A 27,079-nucleotide genomic window follows, 5' to 3' on the forward strand; every position below is an offset into this window, starting at 1 on the left:
TTAATTCGAGAACTAGTTACAATAAGTTAGAAGAAGGTCGCCTCTAAAAATTAACTTTATCGGAAAACTGAATTACATGAAACGCTGCGGTTTTGAATAAATGTGATTTGCCGCCAAAGCGTTTATCGTCGAGGTATAAACAGACGCTTTTTGCAAATCCCATACAAAAAAAGCAACAACGCTCCATCAAGTTGGCTCGGGAGGGTATAAATTTTACATAAAAACACTCCGGTGGTGCATATCAACGAATTCCTTCCATTTTTCTAACTGCACTCGACGATTAAACCGATTCCTCTATCTCCAGAAACGAAGAAACGAGTCCCGAAATCAATTTTTAACGAGCGGAACGTTTTAAAATTCATGTCTTTCACTTTACTCCCTAAACGTCTATTGCAGATTCCATAGCTTTGTTCGTTAGTCGTAAGGGTTTTATAGAGCCGAAAGGGTGGTATTAAAAGAGAATTTTGTAGTGTTCACGTACTATGTAACTGTTCTCATTGTAAACACTTTTTTCTTGAGGTACATGCCCACGTTTGCTAAGCGGAGTCTTTATTGACTCTCGACATTTGCATTTCCCTTGAAACTCTATTCTAAAACTCGAAATTGAAGTCTGACGATTTTTTTCTTAATGTGACCTTTCAGTATTCTATAATGTTTACATTAAGAAGCCTTTGAACAAAGTTCCACAAAAACGTACGCATAAAATACATATCATTTCAACATCAAAAATATTTTTTTGTAACCGCACGGCTAAATGTTATTCAATAGAGAAAATTGTTGTAATCACAATGTTGACGTTTTCGTGACGTACCTTGAGCTATTAAACAGCAACGTCCCGCAACAACGTATATGTAACGTTACTGGAATGCATAATTTTCCTACTGAGGGTTAGTTATTTACGTTTATTGTGTAGCATGAGCGCAAATAATGGCCGGCGTCCCTTAGAATGACTAATTTTTCCGGCAGCGGAAATTGAAACGTCTCAGTCCCGGAATCGCGTTTCTTATTCAAGTTTGAACAATATCGTTATGAAAATTTAATAAAATAAAATTTCGGCGGCACGTGCGTCGGTGCGTCCTGAGACTGTTCCGTGCGTGAACTAGAGCGTAGCAGGATTAGACGCGAATCCTTTCTGCAACATGGTTTGCAACGGCAAGCATTCGCAAGAGACCGGATCGATGGTAACACACGAGGTCGTACGAGCAGAGGCTTGCACGTGACGTCAAACCGAAAAAGGCAGAAGAACGCGGCGCGGCGCAACCGGATTCTTCCGGATTCAAGAAAAATGTTTGCGGCTTGTGAGGCAGTTTTCGATCTTGCTATCGGAAAAATTGAATATATCCTGTACGAAGCTTTGGAATTAATAACGGTTAAGCTTCGAGCTCTTTCAATAGAAGGAGTAATCTGGGATGCGGGTTAGCCTTTTTCGTCCCATGATACAAGTCATTATTCGTCGGTTAGCAGCGTCTCCCGCAGGGCGATATCATATTCAAAGAGTCAATTTTTATTCTTAAAGCGAGAGTGGCATTATGCGTTCGGAGTGTTCGAATGGCGGAGATTCTATCATCCGATTCCCTCTCTTCAGAAGTCTTCTCGCAGATAGCAGCTGATAAAATCTGAAACTGTCGAGAATTCGATAGAATGATGATGGCATCAATATTTATCAAATAAAGGACATTACAGAGTATTCGATTCAATGCAGTCGGTGACAAAGTAAATCGAAGACGTATTGAACTTTTGATATTGCTTTTGTAATGACGCGGCGCCATTAAAAGCTCCAGATCCGGTATAACTTTGGCAATTTTTCAAATCGAAGCGACTCCCTAATAGAGTTGAATGCAAACGGCGTCTAATTAGTATCTCTTGATTATTATTAGAGTAATTTCTGTAATATCTGAAAACCGCCCGAAACCTAATCAACAGATATGTATGAGGACGTTATTCTATTAAAACGAACTCCGGAGTTCGGAGTTTTAACCCTCCAACACGTTTCAATTATTTATGATTTGTTTCACTGTAAACCGAATGCTTCTGTATCTCACTCCACCAAAAAAAAAAATTTCATACACTCTTCAAAACGTAATCAAGATAATTTCACTCAGTTTGAAGTACCCCAATGCGCATTTCACTAAATTAAATCGAAACTCTATTACTGAATAAATAACAAAAAATCTTCAAAGCAAGTATGTAAAGCCATTGTTCGTTATTTTAGGTTTATAAAGTCGCTTTATGCCGTCAAAAATAATAACAGTGCATACACAAGCCATAGAAATACTAAAATAATACTACACAAAACAAATAGCGGCATTCTTTGATCAGAGATACTTATTTCGTGCCATTGCACAATATTTTACTTTTATCTTTATTGGAAACCTCATTAGTTTAGTTTTGTTGCTAAAATACCTCAATACTAATGACACAAAAAGTAGAAACACCAACATATTATTAGAAATTTTATGTTTGAAAATAAGTATTAGGCATAAAAAGTATCGTACAAAAAAGTATGTAAATATATCTACACGCTGTCACAACTATTACTAAATGTGCTTATATAAACTAAGATGCATTTGTTAAATAAAGTTCCTAAAATTACGGATTTTTTAGTGTTAATTAAGCTCTGACAAGATTGCTCAGATGAGGTAAATTAAATAATTTTTTAAACTTTGAAAAAAGCATCGTTTCAGTTTTCTCCTTGGTTCACGTCTAAAACAAATTGACCACGATCGAGCGACTTAAGTAAATATAGTTCATGTTAGCTTCTTTGCAAACAAATACGTTTGTTATCCAGCAATGCATCGTAGCTTGGGCTTGTTTTAATTTCAGGACTCCCTTGGAAAGTTTCCAACAATCTCGCTCTAACTTTGTTATACAAATCTGCATAAATCTACTTTAGTCGAGATGTGTACCATCATATAAAATAAATAATAATTTAGTTTGTTACTCGTGACATGAGCAACGACTTGAAAAACGACAAAACAAGCAGAAAATGCACTTTTGATTGAGCCAATTATGCGAATTTTGCTTAGGCCGCGTTTTCTTTACCCTAACTTAGTCTCACTTATCTCCTTAATAATATAATTTCTAGATTAAATTCCCCTAATAAATTATTTCACGTAATAAGATACCACTTTTATTACAAACTCGGGCCACAACTTTGAAGAGTGGTTTTATATTAAGTGGAGTTTATGTAACTACCTGGAAAAGGATCAGGATATATCATACACGGTACAAGAAGTCGGAATTGTGGCTCTGCTTTATGAGCTTTAAAAATATAATTGTGGAATCGTCCGTTCTCCGAAACAGAGAAATTTATGCAACCAAAGCAAGCATTGCCAAGTTTCTTGCCCATACTTAGAAGGATTACTCCGCTTAATTGCTTGCTTAAGTGGCAAGTTTCAGACAGACTTAGAGGCAACGCTTCACATACTCGCGCCACCACAACACTGTACTTCTTGAACGAAAAATAATCGCCCTTTTAGTCTTCATACTTTTAGCCAATGCAATTCGACCTGGCAATATTTCACTTTTACAACCTCTCGAAGTCCTTTAATAAAACTGCCCCTCAAATAATGAATAACACTCAGCCGCGACTAAGTGGGTCCCATTTAAAGTCTTTTCGTTGTTCAAAATTCGTTTACGGTAATGACAATCGAGCCTGACTATTGAATGGGTGACGACGCACTGGGGGAGTGGTTTGGAGTGGTTTGTTCACTCAGTTTCCCAATTTATTACAGTTTTTATTGCTAGAAGTAAAGAATTAAACTCATAGTTCGCTTTAAAACTTATGTAACTTTCAAACGTAATTCAGACCGCAAATAACTTGAATGCTAATTCAAGATAAAATTTTGTGTTCGCAGCTGAATAAAAATGAAGAAATATGCTGGGTTATGGTTAAAGTCGCCAAGTGCACTGTTTATTGAAGTTTTAAAATTAAATGTCTATGCAAACTTTTACTGAAGCGTACTATTTTTAATTTAACTTTTTCACTCGTGTTAATGTCTCTACAAGCCATTTCTAAAGCTTTGATTTAAAAAATATGTTAAATACTCATTTACAGTTTTTTTCGTGTTAAAAAGTATAGACATACCGGGTGCGCCAGAACTCGCGCCCCAGAGAAAAATTTCAAGTAAGGTAAGATAGCAGGAACTTGGAAAAAATGTTTAAATAATTCTACCTGTCAAAATATTTTGACATTTATTTTTTGACATTTGACATTTTTTATGTCTACTTAATGATACTGATGATCTTTTTTTTATTTTATAATTATTTAGTAAATGTACAAAAATTTTGCCGATAAAAGCCACAAATAACATTAAACAGAGTTAAAATTTAGGCTACAGCTTTCTTGTTTCCTCTTCTAATACCTTGTAGCACAAAAACTTAGAAAAGCATTTTTCCAACTGAAAACATTTAACATTTTTTCCATGTTCCTGGTATCTTACCTTACATGGCTCACAGTTCTGGCGCACCCTGTAAACATAAAAAATAAACGCTTTAAAATTCCTTAGAAATTTTTTCATTTCACTATATCTGCACCTTTCATTACAGTATGTTCTACATATTTAGACACGCAAGCTTTAGTTTTCCAAGCTCAAAAAAAGCAACAGCATGTCTATTAAAACGTCAGCCGTAATAAAGCATCGACAACAGCGTCATTATCCCACATACCTATCCAATCCACCTACGCTAGCGTACGAGAATTACATGGAAACTAAATATATTTACACAAATATAAATCGCACATTTAGTATCGTACAAAAATATAAATCGGACATTTTGTGTCGTACAAAAATATAAATTTGTTTCAGTATCTACACAAAATTAGTGTGTTTTCAAAAAACATACATTTTAAAAGTGATTTAACAAACATCATAATCATCATTAAACAACTTGCTTCTTTATACGCATTAAAACATATAAAAATTAAATTATACCTAATAAAAAAATAAAAGAATGCAAAGTAGGGTAAAATGTAAACACATACAAAAGAAAACGATTTCTTAGTAAATTTATTCTTTCTAACACTTGCAGTACTACCAAATTTTGATTATGTAACTTACTATTGTACCAGTACAACGTAAAAATTTAAATTTGTCAAAACTTATCTTAACCTTGTGTATTCATTTAAAAAAATACAACAACAATTACAACAGTTTTACATCTTTGTTTTGTGTACATTGCTGTGCTTTTGAATTTTTAACTGACTGTAGCATATCTAGCTGCTCTCACACTTTGACAAACTTAATCCAAAATTAAAAAATATTTTTTATTATTACGTATGTATTAGATTAAAATATGTTGTTATTATAATAAATCTTTTATTATTTACAAACTCTATAAACTCTCTAAACTAGAAAGTAATCAATCAATCAATAATACATATTCCGATACGAACTCGATCACAAATCTTGAAAAATTAGATAATCTTCTCTAGTTTGTTCACCCTTTCAAAAATTACAACGTTTTTAGTTAGTTAGTGATTAAGGTAGATAAACTAGAATCATATTCATAGCATCTCTTAATAGAACAAATGATAATTGTTTCTGAAAAACTACAGTTTATGACTATTCCTGTAACAGTGATTAGTTCGACAACTACTGTCATGGGTTTCCAAAAATTAAATAATTAAATGTGTATTTTTTGTATCTAGTGGTTTTGTGACTTTTGTATATTTGGGTGCGTACATTAGGCGCAAGCCTCGTAAAGTTGTGTGAAACACCCTGTATTATTTTATTTTCACCTCGTTTTTCTCAATAGGTATTTCACAATAAAATTGAAATAAGTTATTCACGTTACCAACTTATCCAGCTCATCGAATTTGAGTATGTAGCTACAAACAGCGGAATAACTTTTCCAGAGTGTCGTAACTAGGCCGAATCAACTCTCAAGAGCACCGCTTGTACGTCATCAAATTTACTCTGATCGTAAAAACTCAATATTTCAATACTGTTTCAAAACGAAATTCGAAAACTAGACTATTTCAAGCCGCAAAAACCTAATCACATCCCAAGTATTGATGTTCATCACAACGGCAAGGTTTGGATTGTTTAGAGGCAACATGGTCTCTAACACCAAAACGAATCATATTAACCAGACGCGGTTCCTGTATAACTTGGCGTAAACCCTTTAATTAATTGTTCAGGAAACATGTATCTAAACAAACTATCTCGCTTCCACTTGGAAATTGTTTAGGAATAAGGCCGCTTTATGGGATGCAACACTGCTGCAACACGAAAAACTTTGCGTTTCCAACGTTAACGGCGTCATTAAGATCGTATCGAAGCACGGCAATGAAATGGAATAGACCACAGATATTTATTGTTTCCCTGATAACACCAAATTGAAGTTTTGGGTGCAGCGGGTCTAATGCACCTCAAATTTAATGAGCCCAATAAAAAGTGTGTTGATTATGTTGCTTTCGCAGCTCGTTTATCTCAGAATTGATGAGGACGAGAGGCAAAAACTAATTAAGAAAGGCTCAGCCAAATTGGACGTTTCGACACTTCCTCGAGGACTTTAAGAACTAACCACAGGCTGAGAAAGTTTTTAAAGAACAGCAATAAAATAAAAACACAGACTTAGTTATTTAAGTCACTTTTGGACCTAAAGTAGACATTTTTCAAGTCCTTAAGTGCTCTTCTGAAACACTGAAATAAACGTTGCATTTCCATGAAGTCCTTCACATAATTTTCACAACACGTCCCAAACATGTTACCAACCGGTCGTTATTTAAAAATAATATCATAGGGAAAACGTGCCAAGTCGATTTTCATAAACTGAAAACTGCCTTTGAATCCGGAATTTCTTTTTTCGTTGATTGTTTTTTCATTTGCATACATCTGGTTTAATTTTTCTGTAACCTGAAAGCAATTCACTGCTGTGCAAAAATAGCGATTAGTCCTTAATATTTAATTGGGAACAAACGAGGCATCCCTTTGAACTTCCATACTCGCACAAAATAACAACTGAGCAATCTGTATCAAAGACCGTTGTTGTCTTTTATGTTTTAACTCATTTATGCCTCAGGCTGTACCCAATCCTTTGCAATAAAAGTTGGCTTGTGGATAAAAGTTTACCTTTGAAAAAGCCGGCATTACAATTGTTTTAGTTTCTAGTTATTTAATGGAGATCAAGGTGGATTACAAGCAATTAATTTTGGTTTGCATTCAAGCATAAACATGTTTGTTTTTATTAAAACTCCAGTTAAAACCGGTTTTATTTGTTTCAATTAGGAATCGAGTCATATTTACTTTAGCATTAGCGATTCGTCAAAATTAACGTACAAAACCAGATCTGCTGCGTCAACAGATAAAACACGAGCTTTCATTCAAGTGTATATAAATTAGTTATTAAACTACACTGCGCGCCATAATATTTTTGTTATTCTTTATCGGATTTTGATAAATTTTGGTTCGGCTTAAAGAACGAACTTTGATTCAATAACATTTCTAGTTTTGTCTTGTAAATGTTATATCTAAAAGACGAAAGCACTGTTTTTATACTTACACTTATTTTCCATAATTTTAGTTTTTGAGACATGAGAGAAATAATAAACCTTCAAAAAAAGCATTACATTTCCGATTTCAATGAATGTCCTATTAAGTAGGCCGAATGTGCCAAAACGTCAAAATAGGCGCATGGAAACTTCCAATAATTAACCGTTTTACTTGTAGTAATCCCTTGAAGTTCGAAGTTTTTTAGATTGTTTTAGACGTAATTGTGCTCTTTTGGTGACATAAGCAATAATTTTCGGTTTAACTACCTTTTATATAGCCTACTTTCTGGACAAATATTTAGTAACATTAGAAAAGCAACGTTTTTTTCGAAACTTTGTATCTCTGAGGCACCAGAAGATAAAATTTTAGAACAAATTGGTCCTCATTCAGAAAAAAATTCTAAAATCAGAAAAAAATTAAATTTGTTTCTGCCACAAACCACAGCTCAGTGTAAAAAGAGTAAGAAAACAATGCTCTCGTCTTTTAGGTATAACATTTACAAGAGAAAACTAGAAATGGTATTGAATTAAATTACAATATTTTGCAAAGTTCATTCTTTAAGTCGAACCAAAATTCATCAAGATCCGACAAAGAATAAAAACATGTTTTACAATGTTTAATTTTCTTATATGTACCATATACCTTATATGAACCAAACACTTGCACTAAATATAGTATAGTCATCCAATTAAAAAATTATAGATTAAATTGCGATATTGGTTTATTGTTAGAGACTGTACCACTCAACACAGGTGTTTCATTAAAACGACCATATGTTATCAGTGTTATCACCCGTTTTATGCAATTAAATTCCCTTTTGTCAATCTTTATTTAGTTCATCAATTTCACGCTTTACAATAGCATCAAACAATTACAAATCAACATTAATTCAATTTAAACTTTAATACAAAAACAGAATTTGTAAAAGGACCGTAGTTTCTAGGAGCCAGTTTGGTAATTAAGAATGAATATCGCATGACGCATCACAGCCCTAACGAATTAATAATGAAATATTTTTGTAGCTTTTAATTAGAAATCTGATACCTATTATTCCTTTGATAATTTTTGAAAACTTGATCCTTTGAGGGCGGCCACATCAGAAGTATCGTAATCGAAAACGCACTGAAAAGTAAATTATACCTTGATGCCTATACATAATGAGTAATGACAATCCGGGTAAAATTTATTTTTCAATTAAGTTGTCTCAAAATAGGTACATCAAATAATTAAAAAATATATTTTTATGTTAACTTGATACAAATTTATCAAGATACAATTAGGAGTAATTTCAGATTTCCAAAAATTAAATTTAATAGACTTCAATAAAGTGTTTTTTAATTGTTTTAAATAAATTTACATATGTTTCGAAAATGTGTATGTCTACAAGATTAAAGTTATATTAACAGTTATAAGAAATCAACCATGTCAAGAATTTAGAGCCAGATAATACAATATTCGTTTACCAACAGTGTTACAAGCAAAAGTATCATTTATTTCTCATTATTTCACATTTTTATTTTGACTGAATCTTCATACACTATCCGTGATTAAACAAAATCGCTTGGTTTTTAAGCTGGGCCCGGAAAACGTAAATCCCAAGAATGAGACGGGTGTCCCCGGTCAAGTCCCATTCCATTTCAGCGAACTTGTCTCAAACCGGCCGTTTGACAAAGAGAGCCGTTTGAAGTAAATAATAAATGGAGCGGATAGCAACAAAGGATGTCTGTGAAGGCACGCGTCTCACCCTAGAATTTCAGTAGAGTGTCAGCTAATGAGTGTAGTTGTAACAAATAGTTGCTTATAGTGCATGTAGACGTTTTAGAAAATCTACGTTTCTCGTCGAATTTTCGCAGGTAATTAAACGGTAATGTAACATGAAAACTTCATACGAACTAATTATTCACCGGCTTTGCGGCGAAGAAACCACCGTTCCCACCAAACTTTGCTTCCGACTGGTTGGGCTTTCCTAAATTCAAAACAACGTTTTTTGGCCGATGAAATCCGGAAATGTTAACATTAATTTTGTGTCAGACGACCATGAGCGATTGCAATACCAGCGCGTTATTTTCAGTAACACGTCTGGCCATTAGGAACTTTTTTCACGTACAGATTTATTATTTTTGTCGTGATTTATGTTTCTGCCATTGTTCGCAGTTACGGCGCTTTCCAAGGAAGTCGCTGCGGTTTTCCTCTAAACTCTATGAACAGACGTAGCCTCCGGTCATCAAATATCTCGGCGGCTTTTGGATGAAAACTCCTGAACGACACGCACATTTTAGCAAAATTACACAAAGTAATGTGCATTTCTAACTTATTCGAGGATAAGCGAGCTCTGAAGCGCGCTTTTACATAATCCGTAAGCCCCACGAAAAGGAAGAATTTAATAAAGAGGCTACCGTATTTCAATACAATAAAAAATCTACAAGAACAAGGATATTTTGCTTCGCTGGATGCGTTCTTTATACCGTTATTAACATGATGTGATTAGGACCAAAAACACAAACTTTGAGTCGCAACTGCACAAAAAATGTGATTTATAAGGTTGCTGGGCCAATTTTAATAAAGGTTATGATTTACGCAAGAACATTTAGCATACTTCAGGCAACACCAAAAACTACACAAACCTTACGGCGAATAATAGCGGTTTTCAAACCCTCTGACTCAAACAATAAAATTTACCTACTATAAGAATTTGTAGATGTGAGGTATATAAATTTTACTACTCAAAATAAAGAATCGTTCAATAAAAATATTTTTGCAAGAAACCTATTTTTTTTTTGTCACATCTAAAAGGATCAATTTTAAAGTACAAGCATTTACTTCTAATATTAAAATTACTACGTTTTCTAATAATTTACGATATGTTTTGAGTACCTAACTAACAATATGTATTTACAAAAAAAAAACTTAATAAATTATAACGATTGTTCTAACTTGAACAACTTATAATGATTCTTTATGTTCTGTAGTTTAAAAGACGCTGAAGTATGCATTCTGACTCTGAAAACCACAAGTGACAAAAGTAAATAATTAATCGTTTAAGCATCGTTTGCTCTCATTTAAAAATATGTCAAAATAAGACTACGTTTGGATCATTTTTAATGACTTAGAGCACGAATCTATTACGCGCGGCATCCCATTAAGTTTTTATAAGTTCAATAAAAATGTAATAACCAACAGGAATACAGTGCTAATGGCCTATATCTGGTAGCGAGTAAGCGTTATGGTTTGTCGAACGGCACGGCACAAATTGGATTTGTCAAAGTAATCACGAGCCATAATAAAATAAAGCAACAATCCTTGCAGTTAATTTAACACTCTGGCAGCGATGTAGGCCACCAAACCTAACCCGGACTGAGCAAATATACTCGTAGTTTAAAAACAGTCCCGAAACAGATAGGATTAGTTGTAATTGTCTCCGGTTTATAAGGTTTCACTATCCATTTACCTTGACCTTTATCTTTAAATAAAATATTTGAAGTAAATGTTCAGTACGATAAAGCTTAATTTTTCAAAGAACAATATGGCAACTTAGATCGTTCAATTTTAAGTACTCCGTCCCCACCTGTCGCTTTGGCCCCCTGTAACAAGCCAAATTAGGAAAGTTTTCCGAACGGAAATTTACTCGAACGACACAAGTGCAGTTTTTAATGTCGGTGTTTCCCTGGATTTACACAATGTTCGTTGCCCCTCTGGAGAGTAAGACTCTTGAAGAGCACGGCTGTCACATCTTAAATTAGCAAAGGGACGAAGTTTGTTCGGAAGCCTTTTCATAAATCCACTTCTCCCTATCCCATGTTTAACTAAAAAATCAAATCAGGATTCGAGTTTCACGGCGAATTACCTAAATACGTCTTCGGACCCGAAGGCTTAAGCAAAGCTCGTTCAAAGCGAGTGCAATTTAAAAAAAAATCCTCTCGGATTGATAGCCCTGTTTGCGAAAGCACTCGACAAGATGGCCGTCGACTGATTCCAGCCCCATTAGCCGTCAAAATTCAATTATAGTGTCAACGGCGCATTTGCAATAAATTAACAAAAATTCTTCTCGTGTCGACCTTTGTGCACAAATCACGGTTGACCGACCGTCCGCGTTTAATTACATGGATTACAATATAAAAAGGCTTTGTTCGGGAGTCGTCCTTTTATAAATATTCAATAGGCCGCAGCTAGATCGAAAAATTGACACGGATAGACAGGAAGAACGCTCATCATTGTGACATATACTTTAATCCCGAGCAAATTGCAAAACCGTTGTGTGGATTGAGCGGGCGGTGCTTCCCTCGGGCTCCAAAACGACGGGGGAAGTATCGCACAGCAAAAACTAGCGTTCATACACTAGGGCGGTTCCCCTGTTACACGGCAAACTTGATTATTTTTAATTAAAGTCTTTGCTGGTTGCTGGTATTACTGCATGTGCAATAAAATTTAGATTGTTTAGAGAGGTAGAGCATTATTTGGACAGAATTGCTGTTTAGCTTAATGCACTATACAAGAGACCGAGTGTGCGGATCTCTATAATATGTAGTTGAGGTCGGAGTACTTTTCCGCTTTCCTCTTTTGCGTATTAAGTTTCACAAACTTTGAAACTTTATATTTAATATAAAACAACTTCTGCTACAAACTAATTTTCATATCCTTTAAACGATAAAAAATAATAATAATTAACTTAATTCTTCATATAATAGTATCAGGATTGAATTAAACAACAATAATTGTATTCGATTACTGTAAGCAAAAATTATTAAATTCATTTTTTATTACTTAAATAATATATGAAGACATTTTTGATTTTATATTTTTAAATACAGGGTGATTTACGAGGAATAATGAGTATGACCAAATTTTCGATGCAACCAACATTACAGTTGTCGCAAAATAACTTGCGAAAAGTAATGGTGGTTGCATCTGGAATTTGGTTAGGCTCAATATTCCTCGTGAATCACCTTATATGTATGTATTCATAAATAGTATTGTTATCATCTATTGTTAAGGTGACCAACTACAGAAAACCAAAAACCAGGACATAAAGTTGGTGGATAATTACTAAATATTTATTTTACACAAACAAAAACAAATACTTCAAAAATACATCAACAAAAGAAAATTTCATTATAAAACTATTAAATTAAAAAAAATCCATATAAAACACCAATTTGTTCATTTATTAAAATTATATTTCTTTGAAGAATGAATTGCTTTTAAAAGATCTTCATTTTTTAAGATACCCAAAAATTACGTACATGTAAACTTTAGGTTGGTTTTTACCATAAGCATCGAACGCAACATTGTAACTAGTAACTGAGTCGCAAATTGTTCATTTGCGAAAAAACACATTGAAAAAATTGTTTGTTTCCGGAAGACACATACAGTACTCCACCAATATAATTATGATGTCATAGTTAAAATCGTTTTCTTTAAAATGTTTAAAAATCTCTACCCATCTAACTGAAAGGCTAACAGATTTGTTCTTCCATTCTTCGATTTTTTCTTCTGTTAGCTACATATCTCACCAAAAAACAAAATTCGTCAAACAGTTCCGTTTCAAGAATATTTATTTGGGGAAAGTTTTGAAAAAAGAGCTTACATCATCATCAATCTTAGGAATGTTTTCAACCAAAATCCATTTGAAATATTCTACACTTTTAAAATGTCCACTCCATTCACGAAGATAATCGCTACTTGTTGAATAAAAACCGATTACAATGTTTTTGAAAACTTGTTGATTTCACCATCTGTCTGTAACGAGTCAACCATATTTTTAACAGCAAATGACAAAAATGCCATTCGGTCTTCTATTTGCATTTGAAGTTGCTTGGCAGAACATTAAAAAACAGTACTTTTACTGGTTTTTTTCTTACCATTTTTTGACCAGGACAGCATTTACAAAAAACAGTACGGTTGGTCACCTTATCTTATGTTCAAATTTACTTAATAAATATTTTCATGTAAAGATGTAGTTAACAGAATATTAAATAAAATTTAAATGATATAATTATCTATAATACTACATAATTATAATTATCTCAAATTTTATAGACGCAAGGCTTTGACCAAAAGTGTCTTTTGTTAAAGATATGTACTTACTTATTTTGTGTGTCGACGACTGTTTGCAAACGTAAACTTTAAAATAGTACTCAAAAATTGTGTAATTTTAACTTTTTTGTGTTTTTACCACTACATCTTCAAATATTTTCTGCACCGCTGATATGATATTAAAATCTCCGGTACGTTTCACCAGAATTTCATAAAATTCAAATCAAATTAATTTTATTGACACTAAACTAAATTACATGTTGATCAACTATATTATAATCAAATACACTAGAAAATCAACCTGCTATATAAAGATAAATTATAAAAATCAAACTGTAAATAAAAATAAAGTTGACTGTATTAAAATTTTTATTACGATCCGTTTGTCTTATTTTCTACTTTATATTTTCTTTGATAAAAGCACAATAAAAGTAATAAACTATACCTAGATTTAAATGTTATTTGAGCTATAATATAAAAAAAGTTTATAAAATATAGTACATATATGTATTTCAATAGATTCTATAGTTTCTCCATTTGATATTGTTTCATCATTTCGATTTCTGTCAAATTTATCGAGCGAATTACGCCCCCATAACCCGTCTAGACTAGGAAAAACTCTCAAAACGACCGTCCCCTCGCCCTTCAATCGCCAGTTCCAATCATCATTGTTGACACCTCGCCAACTCACTTCTCCTCCGGCGAATTGGCCTAGACCCCTGGAAAGCATCAAAAACCCGAAAGCAAGCCCCAAACAACCCTCTTTCCCGGGAAAATTACGACTCTGCCTTACCGAAACCGTAATTCTGGCCGTCCATAACTACGTTCGCGGCATTTTTGCAATGTAAATTTAATTATGGCCGTGTCAATTGAGAATAAATTGGTTTAATTCCGTTTAATAGTGGGGTAATTGCCATAACACGTTTAACCTAATTACAGTCGGGCGAACATCACATTTTCTCAAACTGATGATAATAGGCTCGCTGCGAACACTTTGGCAGATAAGAATTCAAGCCTCCGGACCAACACCCGCCCCGCGACATCACATTAGCATCAGGGTGGAAACGAAGCTGTTTGCGTTTGCGGCGTTATCGAGCCCGTAATGAGGAAGTTTTGCAACTAGCAAAAATTGAAGTAAGCGATAATTTCACAAAACGCTTTGAAAAATTGATTTTGGTTAATACAATTGACAAAGGGAAAACTTATTTAAACAAAAGGCTTTTGTCATTTTCACAATCACGGCTTTAGCGCTATACGCGATCGTTTGTTTGTTGCAGAGAGGAAGCGGATGCGGGTCTTTGTGCAATTTTCCGACGCAACATTTGCATGCTTTGAGATCCGTAATTGTGGCTCATCTTATCTAGCCGTTTGAGCACGACCTCCAGATACAAAACTAACTCACAACACACCAATTAGAAGCCGAATCAAATTTGTTATCAGCAAACAATCTGAACTCAGAGGAGGTCTTCCGATTTTAATTCGCACGTAAAACGATAAACAGTTGAAAAGTTTCCTCATGAAGTAATTCGAATAAACTCGTAAATTTAATTACGGCCAAAGGGTTGTTTAGATATGATAATTCAGCGTATATAGGTGCCGTTCTGTTGGTACTTGGAGTGCGCCGTAACTGGCACCGTTTCACTTGAAGATTTAAATTTTTGACAAGGAATCGATTTTACAGAACATAAATATTATTATTAAATCGAAGACGAAGAAGTTGTTTGAGCAGTAAATTGGTAGCAAGGAAGTTCAAAACGCCGGTTCCAATGCTAATGCTATGATAAGAGCTCGAAGACTACCCTTTGCTTAAAAGCGGTTTCTGACAACCGGAGATTTATTGCAGATTGCAAAGTTAGTAATTATGATAGGTGTTATCATCAAATTTACTTTCGCTGCGTTAAACATACAACACAAATCTTGTGCGTAACGTAGATTAATACCTACAACTTATATACCTACAAGAAATGAAAAGAACAACTAAAATTTGAATATTTTGAACAATATGAGGAAATATAATCATAAATGTCGTTTTAGCGTAGTTAACAGTCAATTTTTATCTTGCTTTCTTGTTTAAATTTCTTTTTACAGCACACCCTTATTTTTATATTGGTTAATAATTTCAAACCCTGTCCTTGTAAAAACAAATAGTTCCGGTTGCAATCGGCACGGCCATTAATTGCGGCAGAACCGCACTCGTCCCTCTTCATTACGATTCGTTATTCCGCCGTCGGCGGTCAATCCGTCGGTTTAACGGAGTACTCTGCCTCCGGCCGCCCCATCACGATCCATATTTTTCGAAATGACCCATAATATGATTACGCGGTCATTCGGTTCGATAACAAATCGTGCGTGCAACCGGCTAAACGCTGCGATTACTTTGCGAATGCTCGTTGACACTTGGATGGTACTCGCGTTTTAATGTAATTAACGGAAATTGCAGACGAGCTTGCTGTTTACACCGGTAAAATCACGTGTACCGCATGCGGAGACGCCTGCTTTCCAATTAGAAGCGGCTCTCGTTTAGATAAGACGATAAGAGGCGTTTCGAGAAAATTGTCTGCACAAATTTTCCAAGACACCGAGTTATGAAGGGCGACTAGTTTAAACTTCGTAAAAATGAGAAGAGAAGAACGAGCTCGTCAGGTGTTGGTTGCAAGAATTGACTAATTAAATTTTCTCAACTACATTTTATCTAATATATTCTTCATTATAATAAATTTGCAAAAGTTAAGAGTTTTTTTTTTGTTTTTCTGATTTTTGATCTTCGTAAAAAACTAATTAAATTCCATGTGCAGTACACAAATCCTAATCAAATATTATATGATACTGATACTCCAATATGTATCCAAGTGCATGAACCGTATTTATTTCCCAGACGTATCGTGTAGTGTTCAAGATCGGTCACTATCAGTTTATATCTGTAACAGGGTTGCATAACAGGTATCAAACTACACTCCCTATTGGCTATAAAAGTTCCCTTTTCCTCCGTAATGTTATCAGTCTTTCAAGAGACTCCAACACGACGACGGAAGCACAATGGAAACCAAGGTAAAAGGATTTATTCCCTCCGTTTTGTGTGCGACTATTCGCTTTCATTCGTTCCACTCGCTTCTAGATTTTTCTACTGGCTGCGACTCTTTCCCTCGCCAAAGCCGGACTCGTGCAGCAAGGTCACTTTGCTTACTCCAACGTCCAGCACCACCCTGCACCCGCCCCCACGCATGTAGTTGCAGCTGTTCCGGCCGTCGCCCCCGTCGTACATACCCGTGTGGAGCCCTACGACCACAACCCTCAGTACAACTACGCTTACGCCGTTAATGATCAGCACACCGGTGATTCCAAGAGCCAACACGAAACTCGTAATGGAGATGTCGTCCACGGACAATACAGTCTGACCGATCCGGATGGCTCTCGTCGCACCGTTGATTACAGTGCTGGGCCCCACACCGGCTTTAATGCTGTGGTTCATAGGACTGCGGGGGCCCACCCCGTGCCCGTAGCAACAGTCGCTGCTCCTCTCATCACCGGACACTAAAAGCGAATCTCGGCCGTAACGAGGCTTTACGACCCACCGACCGTTATTTTATACTCTGCTTTGGATGACGATAATGTGTTCAGTTTAACAGTTTGTATAGTCTTGTAAAGTATTGCTAATGATATACACAGTGAACTCGTAAAAGTTACTTGTTTTATTATCCGTCGAAAATTCGAAACTTTGCAAAACAGCTTTCAACTTAAAGTTAGAACAGAACATTCTTCCACAACAATTCAATTTCATCAAAATATTTATGTATACATATAGATTCACACAAAACGAAAATACGAATATGTTTGCTCTTTAAAACCTTGCTATCAACGCTGTGACACTAATCAGTACACAAAAACTGTAACGACTTATTACCATTGAACTTTATTGACATACGCTTGAACAATACTTATGTTGAGTAGGGGAGAGGGGGGCAGTTTCGAACAAAATTTAAATATTAGTTTACGAAGCTCTTACCTGCAGTGAATTATAGTTTGATATGTTATGCAATGTTTGTAATACCTGTGGAAACCACAGTCATTTTGAATAGGTAATAGAAAAAAACAATATGAAAACTTGTCTGCAACTGTTCTAAACCGCCCCAAGACGGGGGCAGTTTAGAACAGGCACGAGGCAGTTTTAAAACAGCTTTATACAGTATGATGCAAAAAAGGCGCCCGTGTTAATCCACACGTTATTAGTGATCTTTTATTAAAGACGAATTCGAAGACCAAAATTGGATTTGTGCTCTTATCAGTAAGATATAGACTTTCCTTTTTAGAAAAGAGAAATCTATATAATTAACAGTTTTAAAATAATTTCATTGTTAAAGTCTAGATTTTGATACTGTTGACGGTGTTCTTAAAAAAATGTGTAAAAAGTCTATTGAAATAAACTTTATTGAAGATGTTTGGATACCATTTCTTGGCTCCAAAGAAAATTTGTCAATGTTGCAACAAGATACACAAGGATACAGAAAATGTCCAAGTAATATTCAATTATTGGAAACGGTAGCAACAAAAAAATCAATTTTCAATGTTGTTTGTTGTGTGAAATTTGAACGATTAAAGTCAAAAAGGTTTCCTAGATACGAAAAATACCTGAGTGAAATAGTTTTTTAGTAAAAGAAAATTGTGCAATATTGCCGCTTTGTGCTGTTAGACAAACTGTTTAAATTTTAAAAAGAATCTATTTAGACTTATTTTGGAATGATGGTCACAATGTTTCAATAAAAAAGGACGCGCCTGTTTCAATCGTGGGCGCCTTTTTTTCATCACCCTGTATAACTTAAAGAATTAAAGATACATGTGAAAAAACAAATTTATTGTATTATAAATGTGAAAATACAAATAAAAAAAAATCTTTTCTAACAAATTTTAAACTTTGAAAAAAAAAACAAAACATAAAAATTAAAAAGACTTACAACTTAAATTAGTGTTCAAGCATGCACATATCACACATGTAAGATTTTGCGCTGTACTTTACACCAGCACATTGGCATTGTGCCTACTTCTTGCAAGAGATGTATATGATCCATTTTTCTCCTGCCTTAGAAAGCGAGAACAGCCCATTTCAAAATATGCAAGCGGAATCATTGCTATAAGCCTTTCTTTGTCGTTTCCATCTTGAACCAATGTGGGTTGAATCATCATAAATTACTTTAATGTCTCATCAAAACTTTCTTCATTTTTCTTAGATTTTTTGAATAAATTTTTTGTCACTTTTTTTTCCTTGGCTTTAACTTTCCTTTTGTCTACTATTTTTCGTTTCTTTTCTCTGGCAAGTGTTTCCTGCTGATTCAAACTGTTCAAAACTGCCCCACACGCCTATATTCAAAAGTGCCCCTCGGTGCAAATTCACCTTATTTTAAAACCTGTATAATAATTTTCACTACTATTCACCCTTAAAATAACATTTTAGGTAGCTAGTCAGTTGCTCCCAAATAATAATATCTACAAGCAAAATTTAGCATAATTCAGTTGATAGTTTAAAAACGAAAGTTAAAATAAACATAAACAAACAAACATTATTAGGTTAATGCAAAAATAAATGTAACATAAATGATAATAATATTATTAATTCAAAATTGCACATTGCGTAATATTCGACTTTCAATTATGTATTTATGTACCTTGGTACCTTATTTTGAAATGATTATTATCAAAAATCGATATAATCTTGTAAATCATTTGTAAAAAAATTATATTGGACAACTCAAAGCCTTTTCCTTTCGCGAATGAGGAGCATGCCTGTTCAAAGCCGCTTTCAAAACCAACTGAGAGAAATATTATCCTGGATATATTATTGTGTTACTAATTTGTCGTCATTCCACTTTGATGCTAAAAGGACCGGATTAATAAAAGAAAATTTGTTCACAAAATTTCATCATTTCATCTTTTCACTAAAAAAAGTCAAGCAAGTTTCCGTAATGTTCATCCATATTCAATTGAGAACTCGTATATGAATTTCGATGTGTCCTTTACCTTCTTTCAGGTGCATTGAAGCTCAAAGAATCACAATAACTCATTTTACATTCGAAATTTTGTCGGCAATTATTCTTCAGTAATTTCAAAAATAAAGACAAGAAATTTCCATTACATGTACATTATCCTACTAGAATCATAACTATCCAACAAAATGCTAATACCCATGCATTAAAAGCATTGAACAACTAGGTAATTGTCGGTTGATTTCCTGAAATTCTCGTCACGCACGCACCTTCACGATCGTCTTTGTCCTGCTACAACGCAATTAGGGTGGCAGAAGAGAGGATGACGTTAGGCGCTTCTGTGTAATGAGGCTCGGATTAACTCGCACCTCCCATCCGCAATCTCCGAATTACCATTAACGCCCGGTACTAATCAATTTATTTTTCAAGAGAAATGCGTTGGAGTGAATTCAACAAACGTTCATTTGCCATGTTTAGCGAACAGACAAAAATCCGATAAAAACTCATCTTCCACCCTTCTCTACCATGTGATCATTTTCGGTTATAGGAAGCTACATGAAAAAACAATCAATATACCGGCTGCCCCAACAAGCCGGTAAACTCTACTCGTGCTATGGATCCTTAGTTATTCATAATAGATTGCCATTTAAAATAACAAACAATTTTTTTTCAAAAACAATTAATACTTTGTTGTCATGTAGAACTAATTTCTTCAGAAAGTAGTAAATTGAAATAATAAACACTTGATTCCATACTGTTTGTACACCCTGTATACAAATACTTGAGTTTCTGAGTTTTCAAAGTTTGAGTTTTAACTTTAACTTTCCACAAAAAAGCCAAAAAAGTTGAAGCTTTAAATTTTCAATTTTTGTTTTCTAAATTTAATTTAATTAGGCACCTCATATCGAAACTGTAGAATATTGCTTTCTTCTCCAAGTAAACAAATAAATATTAAATAATCCAGAAGACATATTTTTATTGAGATTTACACTACATTAAAATTTCTAATAGCTTCTTTCTTATTCTCTTTTTCTTTTTTGTTGTTTTTGTATGGTTATTCAATTTTATGGAATAAACGACGACATATTTTTACGACACGATACAATAGTCCAAAAAGCTTTCGATTCTACCACTCGCGCTGCAGCAAACCCCTTGAGGTTTGCGACACTTGGCCCCTTAGCACTTTTCCTTATAGTGGTTTCTTGGGGATTTACGTTCCCAGATTATTTCTGTTCAGAAGGCACATTTGCCAAACGGCCTTTACTTCCGTTTCTTATCTGTTGATGTCAAGTTTACCTCTACTGAAATTCAGCACGCAATATTGTTAATTCACTTTCAAGACTTCGGGAACCACTTATGTGACAGGGAAGGGTTTAACCGTGGGGAAAATTCAATGGTGCCGTCCTCTGACATTTACAGGAAACTGTAATTCACCGGTCATGCTGAATAAATCAAGTTTGTCTAAATCGATGCTTATCTTTTGTTCAGGAATAGCCCTAAAATATTTACACAAGCTATAGCACAAATAATATAAACGAGCAATGTTAAAGGTTGTATCTATATAACTATATGGTTTTAACAATGTAGATTTCAATTCAAAGTCTAAACGATGGTAATATTATCTTTTTCACAAACATAAATTTTTTTGTAACTGTAATTATTTTCAAACACTTATAAGGTCTAACTAAAACATCACAAGCACGCATGGTATAAAATAAATTCAATATGTGATAAACATTATCGTAAAAGTAAAAAAAATCGTGATAGTTTTCTCTAATAAAAAATATACCTAAATAACATTTTTATGTCTTCGTGAGCTATTTTATCAAAAATTATGATGAAAACAGACTAAATATAAGTAGCTTGAGCGCAGACATATTACTTACACACCAAAATGAAGACTACAGCTATTATTGTTCTTTTCGTCGTCCTTAGTGCAACTTCAGGTAAAAACATTACTCTTCCCTTTTTTATATAAACAAAAACAAATTCTTTATTCCTTAGGTGCGCCACCAGTAAGGTATGGTACAATTATAAGAGAAAACACGTTACGACACGTTCTTTTTGGAAACCTAAAACCACTTATTCAAGGACCATTAAATATTTTCTTTCTTGTTCCGGAACATTTACTGTCACCTTTTATGAATGAAAAGCCTGGCGAATTTCAAAAGCAATTGGAAGAACAGCCAGCAGAAGAAAAACCAGCAGAAGAACAGCCAGCAGAAGAACAGACAAAAGAAGAACAGCCAGGAGAAAATCCGCCAGCAGAAGAACAGCCAGCAGAAGAACAACCAGCAGAAGCACCGCCAGCAGAAGAACAACCAGCAGAAGAACAGCCAAAAGAAGAACCGCCAGTAGAAGGACAGCCAGGAGAGGAATCGCCAGCAGAACAGCCAGTGGAAGAACCAAACGCAGACGAAGAAGCAAAACAAGCTGAAGAAAGTTCTCCAGACCCAAATCCTGTAGTTGATTAAAAAAATGTGAATATGTGAAATAAAAATAAAGACGTACTTGGTACATAAATAATATGGTTTTACAAATAATTCTGAAGAACATCCTGCACAATAATAAACGTTTCCAAATAATTATAACTTCATTAAAGCTTAATTGGCCCTAAAGTTTAGCTTGGTTCTTTCAAAAAATCTGATTCAATAAAACTAAAAAAATTGTATGAAAAAGAAATGCAAATGCACATACAATTTGGCCCAAATAACTGTACTCAAACTTGTAGCTTATGCGAAATCGCTCATTACTTTAAAAATAATGTATGGATATAACGTAACTTTTTATTACAATTCTTTCACCTTTCATATTTTTCAGACAAATCTTGACAATTTTTCAGGAAGCCAGAATCACCCTGTGTAAGTAAATAGATGTAAATATATCACAACCTCCTAAAATATTTCTTTCTAAATGTATAAACAAAATTCCGTACTGTTCTTCCTATTGCAAAAACAAATATGTGTCAACATTTAAATTGAAAAAATACCTACATAAAATCATGTTATAAAGGTCTGTTTAATAATTAATAGTAACACATACCAGGTGAATAAAAAGTATGGAACGAAGCGTTTTTCTCGTAAACTAACCACTTTACAAAAAAAAATTAGTGTAGCGTAAAGTCCAATTAAAATGTGACCATTTATCAAGAATAACATTTTTCGAAATTTTTTTTAGTTTTCGAGTTCTGGAAAAAAAATTTTTTTTTTTAAATGGCAACCCACTATGGTAATTTTTTTAATTAAAGATTATGATCTAAAAATGACCTCTAATTAAACAGAATTGTTTTTTAGTCAGTACTTTTTTTTAATAAATTGTTAAATTTGCGTTCCGAGCCCATCACGAAGATTTTCCGAACTTGAACGAGGGTGTCGTTTCATAACTTTGGTCGTTGGAGAGCCCGGTTTTTGGTGCAGGTGCTTTGGGGTGGTTCCGGATTGATCAAAACATGTAAAAACAAATCATTTTCTTCTATTTTTAGTCCATTCGAAACCACCCCAAAGCACTTGCATAGAAATCAGCGCTCTCCCATGATAAAAAGCATGAAACAACCACTTCGGTTAAGTTCGGAAAATCTTCGTGATAAGCTCGGAACGCAACTTTAACAATTAATTAAAAAAAAGTACTGGCTAAAAAACAATTTTATATAATTAAAGGTTATTTTTAGATCATAATCTTTAATTAAAAAAATTATCATGGTGGGTTGCCATTTAAAAAAAAAATTCTTCTAAAACCCGAAAACTAAAAGAAATTTCGAAAAATGTTATTCTTGATAAATGGTCACATTTTAATTGGACTTTACGCTACACTAATTATTTTTTTTTGTAAAGTGGTTAGTTTACGAGAAAAACGCTTCGTTCCATACTTTTTATTCACCTGGTATACATTGTACGTACATCGTATAGATATAATGTATACAATCTTACAACCATTTATTTGCATATTTTATAATACTTTTTTTTTGTTCTATCTCTATGCAAACAGAAAAACATGTTTTATATTTTTAATTTTTTGTTCAATTGATTACGAAATGTAATAAAAATAAATTAAATGCATCACCTAAATCATTAACAATGCATATAATTTTTAATCTTTTATTGCAACCAATCAACTCAAAGCTTAACGCAACAAAACTGAGCAAACTTCAATCAAAATAACCAATTTTACGACGAATAAGAGTTTTTAATTTGTAGGTGCTCCACATGCATATAAACTTTTGTCATTTGTAATCAAATTTATTCACGAATCAAAATGAGATTGTTATTCATTGTCGCCGTTTTAACAATTTTTGGTGTCAGCAAAGGTACGTAATAATTAAATACTCGTAATATAATTTATTCTAATCTTCTGACGATTCCGTACAGTTACAGCCACTCATCTCAGACCATTATCGGAATCTCCAGGAACATATGACGACGATGCACCCTATATTAATATTTACAAGCCACCATCTGCTTATTTGCCACTCCCTGGATCGGCTGATACTGATCCCTACTACAAGGGCTATCAATCGGCCTCATTGGATTATAATAGATGTATGAAAGTTTTTATTTAAAATCAAATTCGTCATTATGCAATTTTGCAGGGAGGCGCTCTCTAGGCCTACACAATATGAATTAATACCAGGCAAGAATACCTTTTTCCGAAGACACTAAAAAACCAACTAAAACTTGTCTTGTCAAATGTCAAATTTGTATACTTTAATTGAAATAAATAAAGAAAATTGAAATTAAACTCCAAAATATTACTTCCAATGAGATTCAATCACTTTGAAAACGCACAAATGTATCTTCGATTTACAGTTGTGCATAAAATAAAAGCCATACTTAGCTACGGTGTATATGGCCTCTGTAATTAGGTATTTTGTTTACAATAGTAGTAGTTCATTAACTATCAATTTTATAACAAGTAACTACATACAGGGTGAATATAAAGTATGGAACCAAGCGGTTTTATTTTTAATCATTTGGCTCCAGAATATAATAATTAATATAAATTAAAGTAATATAAAAAATATGATCGTAGTATCAGAACGAAATTTTGTTTTGTTTTTGAGTTATGCGATTTTTTTTGTCAAAATTGCAATTTATGGGAAAAATTTTTTTTGAAAAAATTAAATATAAAGCAGATAGTTGTAATCCTTAGAGTATAGCTTTTATGAGAAAAATGATTTTGTAGTGGGTTGCCATTAAAAAAAAAATTTTTTTGTAGAACTCCAAAACAAAAGGAAATTTCGAAAAATTTTATTCTTGTTAAATCATCACATTTTTATAGTACTTTATCACTCATCAATTAGTTTTTTCAAAAAATAAATAGTTTAAGCAAAAAACGTTTGGTTCCAAACTTTTTACTGGTATTTATTTACTGTTATAGTTATTTGAATTATACATACGGGAGGTGAAATCGTAATGATTTAACTTTCAAGTTTTACAGTTAATATAGTGAATTGTTAAATGAAAGACTTTTGTTGTTTTGTTAGCTATCTAAACAAAAAAAAACAAAAAACTTAAATTAAAAACAAAGTTTTGTAAAATTTGACTAAACTGAATAGACTAACTAAAAATTGCATTAAGTATATGGACTATTTGGTAACAATGTTCTACTATATTTTAAACTACCGATCTGGTCGAAACAATGTTGTTAGAATCGTTAAGGTACTGAAAATGATCTAAAGTCTGGTAATCCAGAAAATTAAAAACAGTAAAAAAATTAAAAAAAAAACACTCATTTATTAATATATTTCAATTTTAAAATTACATGCTTACATGAAATAATTACTAGCTAAAATCTAATGATTACTGTTATAAAAACTATTGGCAGAGCAGAAATTTAGCAAAACTCGAAAACTAAAAGAAATTTTGGAAAATTTTATTTTTGAAAAACGAGCACATTATTATTATAAGTCCTTGATAATGTGCAAATCAGTTTTTTGTAAAGTAATTAGTTTATGCAAAAAACGCTTGGTTCGATACTTTTTGTTCACCACGGAGAACAACTGTTACTAATTTAACAGATGTATTTATCAAGAAACCAATTATCTTTTAATATCAGTGCGAAATCACATTATTTTATACATTCGTAAATGTATTTAATTAAAACTTTTCATGTACTTACATAATATAGCATTTAAGTGGACTAAATTCTTATCAGTCAGAAAGATGAAGTTGACAATAACTTTTCTCTTCATTGCATCAATCTACGTCGCTGAAGGTAACCCTAATTTAATATTTTTTGTTTGTAAAAACGTTCTTTCAGGATCTTTTGGTTACACTCCTCCACATGATGTCAGTAGAAGTGAAGTCGTTGCGAAGTCTTTTTTACCAAGAACTTTACCATCTTTCCAAAGAAATCCGCAGCCCCGAAAAGGATATTTTAATGGTGAAAAATGTGTATGCGATGATAAAGATGACACACTTTATGACGATGAACGCGATTATGCATTCGATTATTATGAATAGTTTAATTTCATAAACTACAGGAATTTATTACTTTATCAATACCTAAATAAAAATTGTACAACGTCTTTAGTGTGTATTTTCATAATTTGCAGATAATGATTATTATATGTGTACGTATGTATACATAGTTTATTCTTCGTCAGATGTTTAAGAACACATTTTCAAATTATTAAACTAAAACTGTAGTTATAATGTCATAATGCAGCTGAAAAATGAAGTCTGAAATAAAAAAGAAATTATTACAACATAATAAATGTAAATATGATCTTAAGAATAACAAAAAACTGAAGACCAATGTTTGTAATTACAAGTAGTCACAGATTTCATAATCTTTTCTATAGTTTATTTTCTATCTGTAGCTAGCATCTAGATATATGTGATAAGCTGATAACTGATAATATTTTTTTTCTGGTTTTACTCTTTTTTTCTTCTTTTTTGCATTTTAAGTTTCCAAACATGTAAAAACAATCTAAGGTTTAATATGCAAGGAATAAGCAGAATAACCGTCTCAAGTGCAAAACAGTGACCATCTCACACAACTCGACCCTACGTACTTGTATTGTAATTTTTTTGGAAATGAGAAACAACTTTTCTTTTAAGCTGCTTTAGAAATTATAAATAACACCAACAATAGTTTTATACCCTAATCTCAAACTGATATTTTTATTAAAAAATGTAACTTTATATTACTGTATATTCGATTAACTAAACACGCTATTCATCTCTACCTCATATTGTATAAGCAAAGTTCATATAATCGTAACACAGAAATCAATCAAATGCATTGCCAATATGACTGTAACAACATCAACACGAATATTGGTTAAATTATTTTGTAAAGAATGAATAATCCAATGTACTGAAACCATACATTTACTCGTAAATACATTGCATTTACTCTAGCTAACATTCAATTGCTCATAAATCGAATGGCGTATACATACATATATACATACCTAATACAATACTAGGTAATACTAGGTACATACCTAATAATACTAGGTGTACCTAAAATATTAAAAAATAAATTAAAAAAAACTATTGCTTACATTCTCTAATTTTAATTCATACATGAGGTAGGTAATAAGGATATATATAAATTCAGGATCAATTTAAA

The 27,079-nt window shown here is 33.1% G+C and overlaps 3 protein-coding genes across 3 annotated transcripts in view; 2 read left to right on the top strand and 1 right to left on the bottom strand.

Annotated features, from left to right (window-relative positions):
* The window catches only part of LOC123014944 (tyrosine-protein phosphatase Lar), a 225,594-nt gene that overhangs the window by 157,897 nt on the left and 40,618 nt on the right, over positions 1-27,079 (bottom strand). The gene's annotated exons all lie outside the window — the stretch shown is intronic.
* On the top strand, positions 16,437-17,208 carry LOC123014947 (cuticle protein 7-like). Its single transcript, XM_044414289.1, has 2 exons — positions 16,437-16,577; positions 16,645-17,208. Exons 1-2 carry the CDS (start codon positions 16,566-16,568, stop codon positions 17,062-17,064), a joined length of 432 nt encoding a protein of 143 aa, XP_044270224.1. The 5' UTR covers positions 16,437-16,565; the 3' UTR covers positions 17,065-17,208.
* Positions 21,322-22,027, top strand: LOC123014946 (fibrous sheath CABYR-binding protein-like). Its single transcript, XM_044414288.1, has 2 exons — positions 21,322-21,450; positions 21,509-22,027. Exons 1-2 carry the CDS (start codon positions 21,399-21,401, stop codon positions 21,976-21,978), a joined length of 522 nt encoding a protein of 173 aa, XP_044270223.1. The 5' UTR covers positions 21,322-21,398; the 3' UTR covers positions 21,979-22,027.

This window comes from Tribolium madens, unplaced genomic scaffold (genome assembly GCF_015345945.1).
Source record: "Tribolium madens isolate multiple individuals breed KSU strain unplaced genomic scaffold, Tmad_KSU_1.1 Scaffold_97;HRSCAF=244;Tcas5.2_LG3a, whole genome shotgun sequence".
NCBI classification, from domain to species: domain Eukaryota; kingdom Metazoa; phylum Arthropoda; class Insecta; order Coleoptera; family Tenebrionidae; genus Tribolium; species Tribolium madens.

What these genes read in the sequence shown, in the direction of transcription:
- LOC123014946 (XM_044414288.1), top strand. Translation starts at nt 21,399, where the DNA reads ATGAAGACTACAGCTATTATTGTTCTTTTCGTCGTCCTTAGTGCAACT. An exon ending in CGTCCTTAGTGCAACTTCAG is followed by an intron (nt 21,451 to 21,508) that starts GTAAAAACATTA and finishes TTTATTCCTTAG; the next exon opens with GTGCGCCACCAGTAAGGTAT.